At 39.5% G+C, this 19,233-nt stretch overlaps 1 protein-coding gene, 1 non-coding gene and 1 pseudogene across 2 annotated transcripts; 1 reads left to right on the top strand and 2 right to left on the bottom strand.

The window, feature by feature from the left end:
* The first annotated feature begins 10,950 nt into the window (after positions 1–10,950).
* On the top strand, positions 10,951–18,361 carry LOC122648873 (protein STRICTOSIDINE SYNTHASE-LIKE 10-like). Its single transcript, XM_043842168.1, has 4 exons — positions 10,951–10,963; positions 11,257–11,446; positions 17,390–17,659; positions 17,800–18,361. The coding sequence occupies exons 1-4, from the start codon at positions 10,951–10,953 to the stop codon at positions 18,302–18,304; spliced, it is 978 nt and encodes a 325-aa protein (XP_043698103.1). The 3' UTR covers positions 18,305–18,361.
* Positions 11,602–12,728, bottom strand: LOC122670065 (annotated as a pseudogene).
* LOC122649225 lies at positions 14,653–14,745 on the bottom strand. The gene has a single exon (XR_006331199.1). It is a non-coding gene; the product is annotated as a small nucleolar RNA Z103 (small nucleolar RNA).
* Positions 18,362–19,233: the final 872 nt, after the last annotated feature.

The following is a 19,233-nucleotide window of genomic DNA, read 5'->3' as shown; positions in this document are numbered from 1 at the left end:
AGGTAGCAACCATTCAAAAAGAGTTACGTCAAAAGTTACTTAGAAGTTGGTATTTTATATATTAGGTTCTTTCAAGTACTGTTACATTGTTAGCAACCCCCACTTGCAATTTGAATTTTCTTTGCAACTGCATATGGCTGATTTGTTTAGTGACATCTTGATATGGAACTTATCCAAAGTACAATGGAACCAAAATTTGCCACAAAGCAAAGAAGAAACTCTAGATTGTCCATAGTAGTAGCACATGCAATTAAACACTAGTATCGGCTCCAACCATGAGGAATCTACCATGGCATGAGTGAGTAAAAGATTTGTCATAAGACCCAAGAGAAAAAAGCCACCACTATAGGATTATGGAGATCAACTGGTGGGGGACAGAAATCGAGAAGAGGATTGAAGGAGGTAGAAGAAGAAACCAGAGGGGGAGGGGAGAAATCACACAGAAGAAAGGGGAAGAAGGAGCCGCAGCAAGAGAAGGGAACGTCCAAGAAAGGGGGGGGTTTGCACACACGCACAAACTTTCTTTTCAATTCATTCTTCCATATCCAATACCGTGGATTACAGCCCTATTTAAAGAAAATAAAATCCTAACTATATGGAAACTTGCTAACAAAGAAACCGAAAACACAATCTTATCTCCCTACCCAAAATAAAAGATAACTACTAAAATAGATCCTAGCGCTAAGACTTGATTTGCGCAAAAGAAAACTAAAAATCCAAACTGTCTTGTGGGCTCCACATACGACTGTAGAAGCAATCCAAATCTAGAGGATCTTCCGCAATCCACATGAAAATAAGGCTGATCGAATGTGTCTCCAAGGGATTGGCCCATCTCGGTCGAGGTTGCTAAGAGGGTCAACCCGGTTCAGCACTTATCCTGCATCATCAACACTATAGGATTATGCCCACAGTCTCTTCGATAAATCTTTAATTGGGCATAAGTTATCTAATCCACCAATCCCACTGCACATACTAATTTTTACATTGGAATGGATCCATCATTTCTAAACTCTTTTCAGAACATGCTCCAAATGTATTATAGTGTTAATGAGGCATGATACTCCAATGTAACCTAAAGAATGGTAGAATATTGATTCAACAATGAACCACTCCTAAGGTTTCTCTCCACAAATTGCAAAGAAAGCATCCAATCAAACAGAGTTTCTAAAATGACTTGGGAAAAGTTTAAAACCAGAAATTCAATTAAAAGAAAAGAAAGAAAACCCTGAAATGAAGGCATTTCAAAGATACCTACACTGAGCCCAGTCAATTTGAGCACAAGACACGTAATATTAATAGATAAAATTCCTACAAGTGAATTTGAGATTGGTGGTTTGAGCACAAGATACCTAATATAGTGTCTTAGCAATAAAGTTGGGAGTTTCTGAAACAAAATATAATAAAAAAATAGACATTCGAAACTCTCCTTGCTGGACTTTGGAGCCCTGAAAAATCAGAGTTCAAAAGAGAGGGGAGGAGAATAGAAGCCATTGCAAATCTCTCACTAGAATTTTGCGAAGTTTGACAGAGAAGTAGGGCAAACTTAGGTTGAAACCTAAGAACATTCCATGTACATGTTTTTTGTAATAAAACATTGATAACTCTTTTTGTTGATAAATATAAAACTTGAACAAGAGATTGGAGCAAACCTTCTCTCAAGTCGTGGAGCAATAAAAACCTTTAAAATTACCTGCAGTCTAGGTTGAAGGGGTTAGTAATGAATAATTTCATGAATGACTAAACATTTTAAATCGAAAATGAATGATCATTAGCAATGATGAAGTACAAAAGAAGAAGAATAAAGATAGAGAATGAAATGTTTAATCCTCAAAACCAAACTCACAGGCTCCCCCCCACCCCTTCTTTTTTTAAGTGAGCAAGCTTCAATGTCATCTTGGGAGTGGCTTTCCTTTTTGTTGGGTATCAGTCTTTGATAAATCATTAGTTTCAACATAGTGCTTTCCCATCCCTTTAGAGGTATTGATTTGTTTCTGAGGGAGTCAAAAGGATAATTCCCTCATGCATTTTTCCCTCTTTAGATTTGGCAAACAATGATTAGGAGATGATGATGTTTACACGGAATTCTTAAGCACACACATCATTAAGTTTAGTCCAAAAGAAGATGATTCTTTGGTGTCTGTGATCAACGGTCACAGCAGGATAAAAGGATATGTTAGGGATTAGATGTGTACTTCTCTTAGTTTTTTTTTTTTTTTTTTTTTTTGTGGAAGGGGTGGGGGGGGGAGTAAGGATATGTTGTATTGTATCGTATTGCTATGGTGGAAGTGATGTTATTCAAAAGCCTTGCAAACCTATACTCATTTTGGATAAGATTTGTTGTCATCATTAAGAGGAAAAGGTTGTTACCACCATAATTGTCTCCACTCTCCAGAAGCTCCAGTGTTGAGTATGAAGTAATGAACTGAAACCAAACCCAAGTAATAAAAAGTGTTGAGGAAACTCAGAATCGGGAGTTCTAGACCTTCACAGAGGAGAGAGGAACCCTTTTCAGTTTTCTCTTCCCTTCTACTGTTTTGAGAAATTTTGGTCACTAATTTGGAATGGTCGTTGGTTTTGACCAGTTAGATTAGAATTCGAAGGTCATTTTAGTAAATGAATATTTGTAGGTTGGGTTCCAATCTGACAGTGGAGAGAAGACAACCTTGATAGCAACTAGCCACGTAAGACAAAATGATAAATTTTCTTTAGTGTGGAAACCTGGATGCCTTTCAAGAAGAGTTGGCAACAATGGAAAAAAGATCTTGTGCAGTCATGGCGGGAGTTGCACAGGTGCAACACCGCTAAAAGACAGCAAAAACAGGGGTAAGGTAGCCATTTCACAGGTGGGTCCCACCTGGGCCCCACATGTGAAATGACCACCTTCTCCTGTATTGGGTTGGTTTTTGTGCTGCACCTGTGCAGCTCCTGCCACGACTGCACAAGAGCCAAGTCCGAATTCTCCGGAACAATGAGGTTTAATAGTAACTTCAGTTTAGTAGTAAATGTTGTCTAATTTGGTTAGTAGATATTATTTCTTTCCTTATTTCAGTTGCTATGTATAATTATCAGAATTTTCCCAATACATGCTCTTTATTGTCACTTTGCTGTTTCATTACTTTATCCCATGTCAAAAGCAAATTACATAGGGTCTTTTTGGTATCAGTTATACTTTTGTTGTTCGGATACAAAAACATTTTTGCGGGTGCTTGGTATTATTTATAGATCCTATTTTATATTTAAAACAAATCAAAATAATAGAAAAACCATAATAAGGTCAAGACCCATTTATCTATTATGGCCAAAAATTATTTTTTAGACATTTTTGCTGACACTTAAATGAGCATGACTAAAAAGCCCCCAAATTGAAGGGCGAAATAGTCTTTTACATTTGTTTTTAGAAATCCCTTTTTTCTATTTCTCCGGTGCATTGCACCTAAAATCAGCCATCCCTAATTTTTAAAAACTAGAAAACAACTTTCATGATGATGATAAGATCTATCAGAGACGAGTCAACAGAGCGGGAGTTCCGCCTTCCTCTCCCATGCATCGCATCTAGGACCAGCCATCAAACAAGTATACAACTCTCTTGGGCAATGGTAAGTTAGATTTGTCAGAGACGAGTCATCAGAGTGGGAGTTCGCAGTCTGGAGAGTTGATTGGTTGAGGGAGTTTCTCCATTGCAGACCCAGAAGATAGAAACGTGGAAGATTCAACAAAAAAGGCAAGAATATTCAAACATGAAGGGGTGGTGGTCTTTTAATTGTCTGCTCCAGAATAAAGAGATGGATAATCTTTGCTGACCAGATGTAGGAGAACGACAACTTACTGGCTATCGGTAGGCATACATAACGGTTTGATTGAGCACAAAGATGTTCGAGATATGATGTTTGTAACAAGGTGTGTCATGTACTCACCAATTTCCACTTTAGTTTGTCCTCATTTTATGACAGCCACTAGTGCTTCAAGCATCTATTTGTGCATTCCACCATGTACTCCATAGTCCTTTGCAGAGAAAAAAAAAACACTTCATTTTATAAAGGAGAATGATAACATATTAACCAAAAGACTTGAGGTGAGTTTTTTTCAAGTTCCGTTATGTTCATATCTTGAGTTTGTTAATTAGCCATGAATATTGGAATAACGACATGTCATTGATGGTACCAATCATTGCCATTGCCATTGCTAGTGTAGTTTTAGCCTGTGATACCCCTACATCTTGCCAACTTTAAAGGAAAAAAAAAACAAAAAACAAAGGCTGTATCAAAAATACTCTGTTATGGTTTTGGGAATGAATTGAGATGGAAGATGGCTGAAAAGGGAACCACTACTTAAACCATACATGGGCTTTGGACCCATTTCTTCAAAAAAGTTATATAAACTATTTATCTATTGTTTACTAAACCATTTTTATTTTTGATCGATATTGGTTTGATAAAAATCACATACTTCTTAAAAAAAAAAGGGCCATTTTAATTTTGTAGTCCCACAATCACATCGACCACCCAACTTTAATCTTTAATTGCAATACAACAAATAATAGGACAGAAAATTTGTAAGAATAGATTTTTGCAGGTAAATATATACACAATACACAATACACAATATAGACTCAACCAAAAATCCCATCCAGGAAGTTGATTGATAGTAGAAACTAGAGAACTTAAATTATTTAAGTTTTTAATTAGAATAACGGATAATGCTCATCTGGATCACCAAGCTAGAATCAATATTGCCACGAGACATGCCCCATTTCTAGCAATAAAAAAAGGTCGTACCCAGTGCACAAGGCTCCCGAATTTAGTAGGGTTTGGGGAGGGTCAAATGTACGCAGCCTTACCTCTGTTTCTAAGACTTGAACCCATGACCAAGAGTTCAACAAGTGAGCACTTGACCAACACACTAAGCACGACCTTCCCCATTTCTAACAATAGTTCAGGTTTAATGTTGAGATATGTGCTATTTTTTATTTATTTATATCATTTGTCATACAAGATTCACAGCCCAATTTTGGCATCATTATGAATTGTTGAGAAAATGTGTCAATGCCTTGTGAGTAACATTATCATACATGGATAAGGCTTCAACAACATTGTTTGAGAAGAAACTCATTTCACACAGCAGGTTGTAAGAATTAACAAATTCACAAACTTGAAAACAATACACATAATTTATCCAAACAATATAAGACAAACACATATTTTAGTGAAATTGCAAAAGGTTTGTTGTGTAGTTATAGGCCATCTAAATGTGCTCGGTGGGTGATGAAGCTTCCAAACTTGGGTTCTCTCAAGTATGACTTTTGGCTGGTGCTTGGGGTAATGAAGCCTCCACACTTGGGTTCGTTCAAGGTTCGACCTTGTTCCCGAGATTGGATCGAGTGCCCCTTTGTTCACCTCGATGAGAACACTTGTCGGAGAGACCTCCGGGTAGTAACACTATAGTTGTACGTGTTCCATGCCCTAATTTTCTCAAGGGTGCTTGTAGAAGAGGGGATATGTATGAAAATGCTTATGGGGTTTTTGAGTGACGACTTTGTCCAGCCGGAGAACACTCGATGAGAATAGTCGCCCGAGAGACCCCCAGAAGTAACACTATAGCTGTGTTCCATGCCCTAATTTTCACAAGGGTGCTTGTAGAAGAGAGGATATGTGTGAATATGATTATGGGGTTTTTGAGTGATGGCTTCATCTTGCACAATATAGAAATCATCTATGCAAGGATGGAACTAATTGCATACGACGGGTCTGCTTCTTAGCCCACACACCTGAAGAGCTCCACCCTTAGTAAGGGTGTCAATCGGTTTGGTTCCAGAGAGTGTTGTTGTGATTCAAAACCGAACCAAGAACCGAATCGATTCTAAAATTCAATAATCAAACCGAACCTACTCGGTTTCAGTTCTTATTCATTCTGAAATTCGATTCTATTAGGTTCTTACACAATTCAGTTCCAATTCCTCTACTCATCAGTCCATCTACTATAATATATTAGTATCATAATGTATTAATATACTATAATATGTTAGTATTATAAAATAGTAACATACTTGTAGGCACTGAAATTTTGTCACCACCTTTAGCGATGATGACAACAGGACACAGATGGAAGGAATCTCACCCAAGCCTAGAGGAGCCCATGAAAATCCATGAAAAACCAGTGAAAATCCATAAAAAAAAAACCAAAAAAAGCCCATTTTTAAGGGGTTGGGGGCACCCCTCAACCGCGATGTCGTGGGCCTTAAGCCCTTGCGACGCGAAAAAACCGTGACGCTGCGTAGAGGGGGGGGACCATAGTCTCACGTCAGTTGGATGACCTCATCTGTGGCGCTACGAAAATCAAGGAAGAAAAGAGAGGGAAGGGGGCTCAGCTCCGCGATTTGTGAGTTTTGAGAGTGTTTTCTCTCCCCCTTTCCGATCCTTTGAGGAAATCTCGAAGACCATTCTCTCCATGGGTAGATCCGTTGATTACCCCGTTTGAGGAATGATTCTATCGATTGTGTTCCCTACACTGCCAGTGTAGTTATTATTTTGTCTGCATACAGATAACAAAACCCCCCAAGATAGCCGTTGTTCTGTCCAAAATCAATTCCTGATCCATGTATCACCAAGTGAGTTGAGTAAGAAGGGTGATGATCCGACCATCCGTCTCCACCTAAGTCATGGGACAAGAGATACTCCGAGGTTCATTGAATTTTTGGCTTAGAGGTATAATTGTCATACTTCATTTTATCACAATGTAGTCTTTCAATTCTCGTTGCTGTAGTGTATATAGTAGTTAAATGTCCTTTCGTTTTCTTTCTATATAAGTAGATTAAAGCATAATATATGTTTGTTAATTAAATGTGTCGTATAGTTTTGATAACCTTTATAGTCTCATATGATAACATGAAAATACCATAAGGAGAGAATATTCAACATTAAGCATCTAAATTAGAAAGACCGGTTTAACCGGGCAAGATGGGGTGCTAATACCTTCTCATCCTCGTAACCTAACCCGTTACCCATTCTCTAACCATACTATTTGGAATCATGTGACTTTATCCATTCACTCAGATAAAGTCACACCCATTGGGTCCTAGGCCCTAATCCTAGGTGGTGTCTCCATCTATTATAATTTGTTAAGCATGACCCCCACCCCATATATGTCAAACATGACTGATCTTTATATCTCATTGTCGCCAAAAAGAGCCACGTAAAGCAACAGATCCCACCCCTAAGGCGGTTAAACCCACATTTGGAGGCCATGGTACCTAAAATGGCGACTCCACTAGGGAATCTTTTGTCGGTCAAACTTTCGATACTAGATGCTACCATTGAATGCAAGAATATTCTCTCTGATTAGGATTGTGATAACATGTGTGACTAACCCTTTTTGTACTGTACTAACTGCATCATGCATAATGGTCGAAGTGAAATTAGGCGACAAGGGTACTCCCTGTGCCTTTACCCCCAGGGAGGTGAAGCACGTCATACTAAGTACTATGAGATCGGATGACAGGCACTTCCTACATCACATTTGCACACACATGGCATGGGAACACAATTACCCCCGTGGTTAGTCGTTGGACCCCATGTGTAGTCATGGGCAATTCATGGCGAAGCCACACCCCTTGATATTTACTGTACATGTTTAGAATCATAAGCGAGGATGATCACTGATGTGCTATGGGGTACGCTAGATACTCAAAAAAGGCATTAGTTTGATCATTTTGAGACTGATTGATCTACTTCCCAAGTATATCAAAAGAATCAAGTACCAATAACTCGCTGAAAGCGATAGGTATATCGATTCTGTCAAGGGTGACCTTTTCTGTCCTATCAACTTCCCTATAGCATGCATCATATAAGAAAATATACCATATACGACTAGGATATGCCACAAACTAACTTAGTAAGGTGTTTGAGGATTAGAGTTGAAATTCTCAATTATACATCCTATCTTAACATAGGATGCCTATCAAGTAGGAACTCCACAGTCCCTTGCTTGGAATGGGTATGTCTCTAAGATAACTTATTATTCGTCTTCCAAGATACATTATTTAAAAATGATATACCAATGGAACCCTACATGTCCCGCGATAAGGGGCATCATGTATTAATACATGATGCTTTGGCTCAATGGATTGTGCCCTTCGGTTTCTCCTAACTGCAACTTCATCGATTTCAACTAGACTTCGACATGAATTATTGGTTGAAGATAGTGAGAAGCAATGGCTCAAAGAGAAGGGTGCTTCTGATAGGCAAAATGACTTTCTATACTTTGTGAACCCAACAGTAGATGATATAGGGGGGGGGGGGGGAGAATGGGGGTAGGTGGTGGTAGTGGGGAGGGGGTGGTGGTATCTGTAAGGGGAAGGAGCAGATAGTTGTAGCAGGGGTGGAAGCAGTAGGAAGGTGGAGGTGGAAGCATAAGCGCGGAGGTGAAGGTAGCCAGGAGTGGGGTTGAAAGGGTAAAATTGGAAATATATTCAGTTTGAAATAGGACTAAGTTCACAAGGAACCTCAAATGTTACTTTTAAAACTTGAGTTACCTCCAAAGCACTTTAATCAAATATTGGGCACCTCATATGTAATTTCCCCCCCCCCCCCCCAAAAAAAAGAAATTATCAACGCCACCCCTTGAGGTTTGCCAATTTTAAGGCACCCACAAGAAGTATTGAATATCAACTATTATCCAGATTTTAACGGGATTAACCTATGGAATGCAATTTACTAAATTACCCTCCAAAGCTAGGTTTTAAAGAGATTAGCTCCATCACATCCCTTACTCCTCCTGATTCTGAACTCATGGCCATCGGTTCTCTAGACGATCTAGGGTTTCAAGAACCTGAACAGCCGTTTGATGTCAGTTAGGGGTGAAACAAGGCCGGGTTGGGCCGAGTTTTTTAAAACCCCAGCCCCACCCTAAGTCCTCTTAGCCCAAGCCCAACCTGGCTCTAGGTCGGGATGAGATATCTTAGCTTAGGCCCAACCCTGTCGGGCTCAGCCCAGCCCAGCCCGACCCTGATTGACCCTGATTGGGTTGGGCTAGGCCGAGTTGGGCCTGATTTTTGGCAACTGTTGGGTTGGCCCTGATTGACCCTATTTTTGAGACCCTAACTGACCTCTTTTTTTTCCATTTGCATCATCTTATGCATTAAAAAATGAGAAACATGTGATTGAGTATTGGTTTATTTAATACTTAGGTGACTATTAGATTTTCTTTGGGTTAAAAAACTTTGTTTCCCACTTTAATTTGCCTTCATTTGATGATAGCCACTAGTGCTTCAAGCATCTGTTTTGTGCATTCCACCATGTATCCCATATTCTATTACAGGGGGAAAAAAAAAACTCCATTATATAAAGGAGAATGATAACAAATTAAATTAACCAAAAGACTTGAGGTAAGTGTTTTTTTCAAGTTCCGTCATGTTCATATATTGAGTTTGTCAACCATGAATATTGGAGCAACGATATGTCATTGATGGAACCAGTCATTGCCAGTGTAGTTTTAGCTTGTGATCTCCCTGCATCTTGCCAAATTTAAAGGGAAAAAATAAAAATTGTGCTAGAAAACTTTGTTATGGTTGTTGGAATATAAAAGATGGACAGAAAGTATAAGACTATAATATACAAATACTAAATACAAGACTTATCTGATTAGTATGAAAAATAGTATGGCATCGGAATATTCTTGTAGAAATAAGTAAACCAATACACATCCTCTTATGATACTCAAACAGTAAACTGTAGAGTTGAGTCGCATCAAACAATACTCTCCTTAATTTCACAAACAAATGTTAGGTACCTTGTGCACAATTTTCACAAATGTTAGGTATCTCAAGTGTCATTTACACTATTTGTAATAATAAACCTAGGGCTGCAACAGGGTCAGGTTTTTTAAAACCCTAACCCTGCCCTGAGTCCCTTTCTCGGCCCAGGCCCGACTTGACTCGACCCTGACTCAAGGCCTAGAAAATCCAACCCTGACCTGCCCTCAAGGTCGGGCCGGGCTGACCCTAATTGGCCCTGATCATGGAGTGAGGGAAGGTTGAGATGGATGGATTGGACTGAGTTGGGCTGCGTCGGGGAGAAAATTATCAATTTTACATAAAATAACACTATAATAAAATATATTATCACTTATTATCTTCATATATAATATATTATATAACAAAATATGTGTAACATTTAAAATGTATATCAATATATATATTATAGTATACCTTAAAACAAAGTCAGCCCGAGGCCTCAACCCTGGCCCGACCCAACCCTGACTCAGGGGTAGAAATTTCCAACCTTGACCCGCCGTCAGGGCCAGATATCTCAACTCAGCTCTGTTCAGACTCAGAGCTGGCCAAGGCGGGTTCAGGCTGACAGGCCAAACTTACACCCCTAAATAAACCAATAATTAAAGAGGAAAAAAGGTTGGGTTTTTCTTGACTGGGCCATCAGGACGTGAGTTTTCTAAGAACTAGGCCCAATATTTTAAGAAAGAGGGATTTAACAATTAATGACAGATATTACTTTACTATAAACCGACATTGGGGATCTTGAGTCGTAAAAGAGCAAAGACTTTTGTTGTATAGGTGATAGTGTATCTCGGACTCACAGTTCTATTCCCACTATATTTCGTTTTCTCCCTCGAATGTTAAGTTTAAACCGGCTAGCATGGGAAAGCTCTTTTTAATCCTCTAAGATTCTAATTCCAAATTGAAGTGAGACTAACTTTCAAAGTGGATTCAAAGGAAGCAAAACTCTTCGATCTTCTTAAAGGTTGGGAAAAAGCAACAAATGAAAGCATCTCATTTCAACATATTTGGCTATGCAACAAAGAGCTTTTTTTCTCTCTTTACTTACCCTAACTTATATCTCATTCCTGGAACTTTATATCTCTTTTTTTTAACTTAACTGAAAAAACCTAACAATTTTGAGACTATTACTTTCCACGACTGTTAGGACAAGGCAAGTAACAATGCCTCCTACCTGTAATCTTTTCTTTAGTTTTATATAATCTTTTCTTTCATCAATTAAAAAAAAAAAAAAAAAAAAAAATTTGAAGTGAGACTAACTTACAGCCCTTATATATTACCCTTATACATTATAGCTATTTGTTGAGATCAGAAAACACAACTTAGAGAAGTATCAGGTTTTTGAGTATATATTGTCACAGACTTTTAAGAAGCTGCTTTGAGAGATCGAGTTGAAACTTATTGAAACAACATAGGATATAAGATGGATTTGTTTATTAGATTTTTGTTTGTTCTTTTTTTCTTCACAGCAATATTGCTCAATTGCTTTCGTTCTTCAGCTGAACTTTCAATTCCAATTGAAATAGCTTCAGGTCCTGAAAGCCTTGCCTTCGATTGTGAAGGTCGTGGACCTTATGCTGGAGTTTCTGATGGTAGAGTCTTGAGATGGGAAGGTGCTGAGCATGGTTGGACGCAATTCGCTGTCTCTTCGAGATACAGGTAATGAAACTATCCAGCTGATTTGTTTTGTTTTGGATGCATTGGTTGGTAAAGGAATCTACGAACCATTTGGTAAAGAGTCTTTGTTGATGAAATGCCTTTCACTTGAATGAAATGTACACAAGTACAAGAAAAGAAACAGAACTAACCCATATACTAGCAGTTGTGTGTTGAATACATCTGGCCTGTAATAGTTTCATTAATCTTGAACCCATATCCTAATAGTTCTATCATTGTCTAGGCCAGCAGAAGCAATCTTGTTCTCAGTGGGGTGGCATGACACGGAGATGACGGTCTCAGTGTAGCCTTCTAGTTTCTGAATCATATTCTTCCCTTGCAGATCCCACAAGTAGATACAATGATCCTCCGATCCACTAACTATGTACTTCCCATTCGTAACTGAAAACGTAGAAGTTATGCAATAAACTCTATTGACATGACCAGTATAGATTTTCAAGAACTTCCCCGTCGAGTAGTTCCACAGTTTCTGCAAAGCAAAAAAATCAAAATAAGGCACCAATTCGTCAGACCCAGATGCTGAAATGAATGATTGAACAAACTAAAACTGCAGATAACCAAATAGAAAAAGCTTACAAGAGTATCGTCGAGCGTAGCGACGAGAATGAATTTGCCATTAGGGGAAAATTTGGCGAAGGAAACGGCGGGGACCTTATCATCGATGAGGGTCTTCAGGCAAGAACCAGTGGCAGCATCCCAGATCTTGCAGGAGCCGTCATGGCTGCCAGAAACGATGATGGAGCCGTCCCTGATAAAATGAACGGAAGTGACGGGCTCAGAATGGGCATGCATAACGTGGACGCAGCGGCCAATCTTGACATCCCAAATCCGGACGGTTTCATTGAAGGAACCGGAAACAATAAGATTTGATTGAGGGTTGAGGTTGACGCAGAAGACGAAACCAGAGTGACCACGGAGGGTCTTGACGCACTCGGCGGAGCAAGCATCCCAAATGCGAGGGTACGGTCGTCGGAGGCAGAGCAGATGTAGTGTGAATCGGAGGACCAGGCCAAGTCCTACACTCCCTCTGAGTGCCCCGTCAGGCGAGAGAGAAAGGTTAGGGTCTGAGAGGACCACACGATTAGGGTTTTATCCAGAGAGGCGGAAGCCAGGAGCGTTCCGTCGTTGGAGAACTTCACGCACGACACAGCTCTGGTATGTGAAGTTAGGGTTCGGAAGACTCGATAGAGTCGATAAGGTGGCGACGGCAGAGGTTGGCCTCCACCACCGGCACTCGCCATACACAAGAAGACTTCAACACCAACACGGAACTTGCTCTGCGATCGGTAATGGTATAAAAACCTTTTCCTTTGTTTCCACTTCCACAAAAAATGTTGAGCTTTCTTAATTTTTCTGGGTAAAGCATGCGGGGTTTCTAGAGCTAGCCCAATAGTTTAATAAAGAGGGATTGAAAGCCTTGCCTTCGATTGTGAAGGTCGTGGACCTTATGTTGGTGTTTCTAATGGTGGAATCTTGAGATGGGAAGGTGCTAACTGCTAAGCATGGTTGGACGCAATTCTCTCTCTTCAATATACAATTCGTGGCTTTCTAGTTAGATAACCGGTGGTGGTTGTAGATTTCTTTGCCCAACTCTAATCGAGGTACCGGTGGGTGCATTGGGTGGTAAAGGAATTAATAAACCATCCAAAAAACCTGATTTTTTCAAAGAATTAAGTAATGGGTTTAGATTTTCACTTTCGTTTTACTGGCATTATGGTTTCTAGTGGCCGGTGTGGAAGGATTTTTATCATCTCAAGTACACTTTCCACAAGTGCACGTCAAGTGCATAGCCTGATGAACGACATGTGGCAAAAAAGTGAATATGATGGCTGAAATTAAAAAACGAAATTCACTTCTCTCAACCCTAATACCCGATGGATAGTTTCTCTCTCCTCTTTGGATCTTTCCCTCACATCGATCACCTCTCATTCGCTCGCTGGAGAAGCCGCTGAGATGGCAACCAGAAGCCATCTCTATCCTCCTTCTCACCAGCATATGATGCGATTACTCACTGGGGCTTCTTCAGACCAGCTTTCGTTTTTGTTCCTCTTACCTTCACTGTTATTGCCTCTACGGTCCTCGTTGAAGGCACAGATCAGAATCATTCGATTTCGTGGATTCACACTTGGACGGTAACTACCGATGGGATAATCACCCAAGTCAAAGAGTACTTCAATACATCCCTCACTGTTACTCGATTCATTGAAAACTTAAACCAATCGTCCCCATCATCATCTGCTTCTCCTTCTTCTTCATCATCGTCGTTTAAGTGCAAGCTTCCTAAGGACTTTCAGGGTCTTGTTCTAGCAATCTAATTGCAAATTTCTTAGTCAAATAGGTGGTTCCAGTGTTTGAATAAAGGGGAAAGGCGTTTTCAGTGTTTGATGGGCTGAAGTACCCATTTCGATTTGTTCTTAAGAAATTGGTGCTACTGTGCTAGTAATACAGAGTATGGTAGCGATGTATGTCATTTCAATTTGGGTCTTTTGCTTCTGTTAGGGAAATGGGCAAGAAGCAATGCTTGTGGAGCCATTCCCATTCCCATATCTCTGTTATTGTATGGCTTTGTCTTCGTCGGCTTCATCAAATAAAAGGATCTTCGTGAGTTTGCCTTATGATTTCCCGTTTATCTAATAATCCTCTGTTTTGTGAGTGCAGAGCCCATTTTAAAAAACAAAAAAAAGAAAGTTCAGAATGGTTCTTCATTTACACAGTATCATGTATTTCTTTGCTTTTGTGACCTTGGAGCGTAAACGGTTTACTTTGTGGAAAGATGAATTGTAGAAGGGAAATTTTCAGCGACACCTCCTTCGATGGACCACCCCACTAAGGACCAATATATTAATTTGAACCCAAAAACTAACGGAAATAGCCTTATAACAGTTAAATAGTGATGTCACCATGTTAGTAATTTTGTAAAGTCAATTTTGCCTTGTTCTTATTTTATTTATTCCTTCTTCTTCCCCTTCTTCTTCTCCTCCTCCTCCTTTTGCTGTTTTTTCCTCCTCGCCGCTACTGCTGCCACTGCCGCCACCTCCACCACCTCCCCTGCAACCTTGCCACCACCCTCTCCAGTCTTCCCCGCCCCACCATGCTCTCAGCAATCCAACCTTTCTAAAAGTGGGTTGCAGGTAAGAAAATTTTATGGGTTCAAAATTCACAGGAAAAAACAGAAAGGTTGGGAAAGAATGGATCAGACTCTTGGCTTGGATTCTCCGAAAGGAAAAAATAGCTTAGTATCATCAGAGTCGAGAAGTTGGGGAAAGAATCATCACTTCCATCCATTCCATACAAATCTCCCGCTTTAGGGTTTTTTTCCCCCAAATACCAACCATGGAATTGGAACAGATAATTTTCCTGAAATTGGGAGATGGGGACTTTGGAATTGGGAGAAGAAATGGAAGTGGAAAATTTCCATTATGGGGACTTTCGTCTCTTCACTCCCCAGATTCTCATTTCACATAGTTATCTCTGTTAACCATGGATCAATTTGAGAGAATTAAAAGAGAGTTTTAATCTGAAACTTACTCACTTGGTAGAGTGAGTTCAAGCAATTGGAACAGCCAGAGAGACTTGAGAAGCCCTTGGCTATTCACATTCTCACCACCGAAAAGCTTTTTCTCTTTCGACACCGAGAATGCATCAGGACAGCTCAAGGGTTGGAGCCTTATACCACAATAGCAATAGACGAGATCGCAAGTCTAAGTATGCAGAGTAGAGCCAAGCGGCAAGCACAGAGCAGCAGCGGCTTCGTTTCAGCCCTGTGTGTGCATTTGGGTTATTTCCACTGGAAGCACCGCAAGCGTTGTTGAGGACGTGGAAGAGCTCGTTAGGGAGGTCGAGAGGGCAGCCTTGGAGGTTGGATTGTTCGGGGGAGGCTGGGATCGTGGCTGGATGAGATTGGGTTGGGAAGAATGGTTGGATCAGAGCTGGATGAGATGGGGTTGTGAAGAAAGTCCCCATTCTCCATTTCCATTTTTTATCCCTTTGTTCAACTAAGGGTAGTTTAGATATTTTACTATCAGTCAGTTATTTCCGTTAGTTTTTGGGCCCAAATTGATATATTCGCCTTTAGTGGGGTGGCATTACTTCCTCGGTCCAACAGAGGGGGTGTCGCTGAAAATTTCCCATTGTAGAAACTATCTTGGGGAGAGAGGAAAACAATGCAGAAACACTCCTTATAGAAACACATTGATCGCCTCTTCTTTAGTGATCTTTATTCTTTATTTAGTAAAAGCAGACTTGTCTGTGTTTAGCTATTTCTCCTCCATGCCCATCTTCACAAGGTTTTAGTAATCTGCAGATAGAGACGGCTTCTGGATGTCATCTTCGGCGACTTCTCCGGCAAGCGAATGAGAGGCGATCGATGTAAGGGAAAGATCTAAAGAGGAGAGAGAAACTATCCATCGGGTATTAGGGTTTAAGAGAAGTGAATTTCATTTGTCAATTTCAACCGTTCGATTCATTTTTGCCACATGTCATTCATCAGGCTATGCACTTGACGTGCACTTGAGAAGATAAAAATCCCAATGTGGAAAGGTCTCTTCCCCTTTCTTTTTTGGGAGAATTTCCTTGATCTATTGGATAACAAAAAAAATTACAGAACTGGTAGTTATCCATTATGTTTTACATTTAGAAGGTAAGATTTTGAAAAGATTTACCAAAATCTCATGTAAGTAAAAAAAATCAATTGAATACCTAAAATACCCCCAACAGCATTTTCTCTTCTTTCTTCCTCCAACGAAGGAACAACTCTGCATCCACTCCCTTCTTTTCTCCCTCCTGCTGCCCTGCCAAAGCCCTAAAACCAAACCCAGTTGTCTTGTTCAGGTAGCTGGACCATGGGCTTCAGATTGAAAAGTTTGAAGTGAAAAAGAAAACTTATGGGCAACTTTACGTTGCGTCACAGGAGGTGGAAGACTCCGTCTCATAGAGTAGCGGCACTGCACCTTCTGCGTCCTCTGTCGAGTTGCATCACTATTACTTTTCTCAAGCACCTTAGACTGAGAAGGCCTCAATTTATTACACATAATCTACAATGTCGCTGCAATCTCCGACTAATATGAAACCACCCCATTCATTTCGTGTGATTAAACCTGTGTTTCCATCTCCTACACTTTGTTCAAATTACTTGTGAATCGAGGAGATATTAGCTCTGGTTTTGAGCATAGCTTGATCCGAATGAGAAATCTGGTGGGTTGGGTTATACTTGCTTTATATGTTCTTCATGCCCAGGACCTGTCACTAACAAATCAGCGAAGGGGCCGCAGTTGGAAACATGCTTCGGATATCATTTAGAGAATTGTATGTGGATTGAAGATAATAAATTCGTCACCTCTAAAATTATAGTTATCCACCGTGAGATTTGATTTGAAACGGACAAGGTCATGGTGCTGCTGAGTTGTAAATTGTCAAGCCGAAGCCTCTTCGTTGGAAAACCCAACTTATAATGGACCATGGAAGAGAATCACACAAAAATAGAGAGTCAAAGAGATCTTGGACTCAACAAAGTGATAATAGCCATATGTGTCTGTCACAATAATATTTCCGATCACCGTTGGATGTTAACCCAAGCGTTCTCAACAAAGTGATAATAGCTGTTTGATTAGGCCCACCAGCTTAAGTACAAGCCACTGCATTTACGTTCCTTAGTTGCAGACTGCAGTGCTTCGCCTCCTTATTTAGTTAGTAACCAGAAATAAGATCCACTCCAGAGTTTGATTCAGCTGCAGCAGCTCAGAATGACTAATTCTCTGTTCACTATAAATGCTTTTTTCATGTGCACTTTTAGCTCTTGTTGTTTTGAACAATTGTCAGATTAGGAGGGGGCTGGAGTTGTTCTTTGTCAATTTTTTATTCTAGTTTTATCTAATCTTGAACTTACAAATTCTCTTTTTTGTTTTTTGTTTTTTTTTCTTCATTCAGGTTGAGTAACTTGTGTGATGGTTCTAATAACCCACGACTGGAACCCTATTGTGGAAGGCCATTGGGATTGGAGTTCAATAACATCACATGTGAGTTATATATAGCAGATTCCACGTTTGGCCTTTTGGCAGTGGGACAGAATGGTGGATTTGCAACTCAACTTGCCGCTGGTGTTAACGGTGTTCCCTTTTTATTCGTTAATGGATTGGACATCGACCAAAACACTGGGATTATTTATTTCACAGATAGTAGCACTAAATTTCATAGAAGGTAACAAAATTTTCTTCTGTTCACCTACTATAACTATTATTATAATGATTTCTTCTCCCCTCCCCCATAATTCTTAAGTCCTCCAATGTTATGGAAGTAATATATAATAACGTTTTTTGTTCATCATGTACATTTTGTAGTGAATATGCAGCTATAATCCTTAGTGGCGACCTAACAGGGAGGCTATTAAAATATGACCTAAGCACCAGAATCGTGACAGTGTTGCTTGGGAGCCTTGCATTCCCAAATGGAGTCGTCGTAAGTCATGATGGCATATTTGTCCTTGTCACTGAGACGACTACCGGTAGAATCCTGAGATACTGGCTTAAAGGCCCCAAAGCTACAACCAAGGATATCTTCATCCAACTCCCAGGACAACCAGACAACATTAAAAGGAATGCAAGAGGAGAATTTTGGGTAGCAATGAACCCTTTTCAAGGAGGACCACGTTTCATGCCACTCCCACCAATTCCGTCCATCTCGCATTCTCAAGCCATGAAGTTAGATGAAAATGGGATGGTTATGGAGGTGTTTGTGGGTAATGATGGAAGCAGATTGGAGGCTATCAGTGAAGCACAAGAAAAGGATGGATATTTATGGATTGGTTCTGTTGTTTCCTCTTATGTTAGTGTTTTTAGGATCTAGAATGTAGCTTTAGTAATCTATGTCATTTGAGTTTTGGAATGGATGTTACACTTCTACTAATAACTTCAGTTTTAAGTACTCTATGGTTTTTGAATTTTGAAATAGAAGTTACACTTCTACTAATAACTTCAGTTTAGTAATAACTTTTGTTTAATTTGGTTATTATTTCTTTCCGTATTCCAGCTGCTACGTATAATTATTAGAATTATCCCAATAGATGCTCTCTTTATTGTCCGTTTGTTGTTTCATTGACAAAAACCATAATCCTTCTAAGAAAAATAAAAAATGAGAGCAACAATTATAAAAAAGAGTCATTTTAATTTTGCAGTCCCACAATCACATCAACCACCCAATTTTAATTTTTAATTGCAATGCTACAAACAAATAGAGCATAAAATTTGTAAGAACAAATTTTTTGATGGAGATATATACACAATATAGACTCAACCAAACATCCTGTCTTGAAAGTTGATTGATAGTAGAAACTAGAGTACTTGTGAGACTCAAGAGTGTCAAATTTGTTGGGAAAAGTACCGAAATAACTCAGTTTATTGTAGAATTTTCCGAATACATTATAATCACAACAGAATTGCCAGGCATTTATCTTAAATTATTTAATTGAAGATCTTGTCCTAACGTAAGAGCCCTAACCCACAAATCTGGCACTTAAAAAGAGTGGGAGAGAGATTCTCTCTCTCAAATAACCAAATCGCTAAGCCTACTAATCTTGTAGATGGAACCTTTGGGTATGTGACACCATGCTAAGCCTCCTTGGAATAAAAAATTTCAAGATTTTTGGCCATTAACAATATAAAACTTTGAGGTAAGGTATAAATTGAAATGAAGTACAAAGAATCAGAACATTAAAATACTCAAAATACACAACGAATCTTCGGCACTATGGTATACCAGAATTTAGAACCAAACTT

This window comes from Telopea speciosissima, chromosome 1, assembly GCF_018873765.1.
Source record: "Telopea speciosissima isolate NSW1024214 ecotype Mountain lineage chromosome 1, Tspe_v1, whole genome shotgun sequence".
NCBI classification, from domain to species: Eukaryota; Viridiplantae; Streptophyta; class Magnoliopsida; order Proteales; family Proteaceae; genus Telopea; species Telopea speciosissima.
The sequence above is the reverse complement of the archived record's forward strand: the minus strand, read 5'-3'. Positions and strand labels throughout refer to the sequence as shown.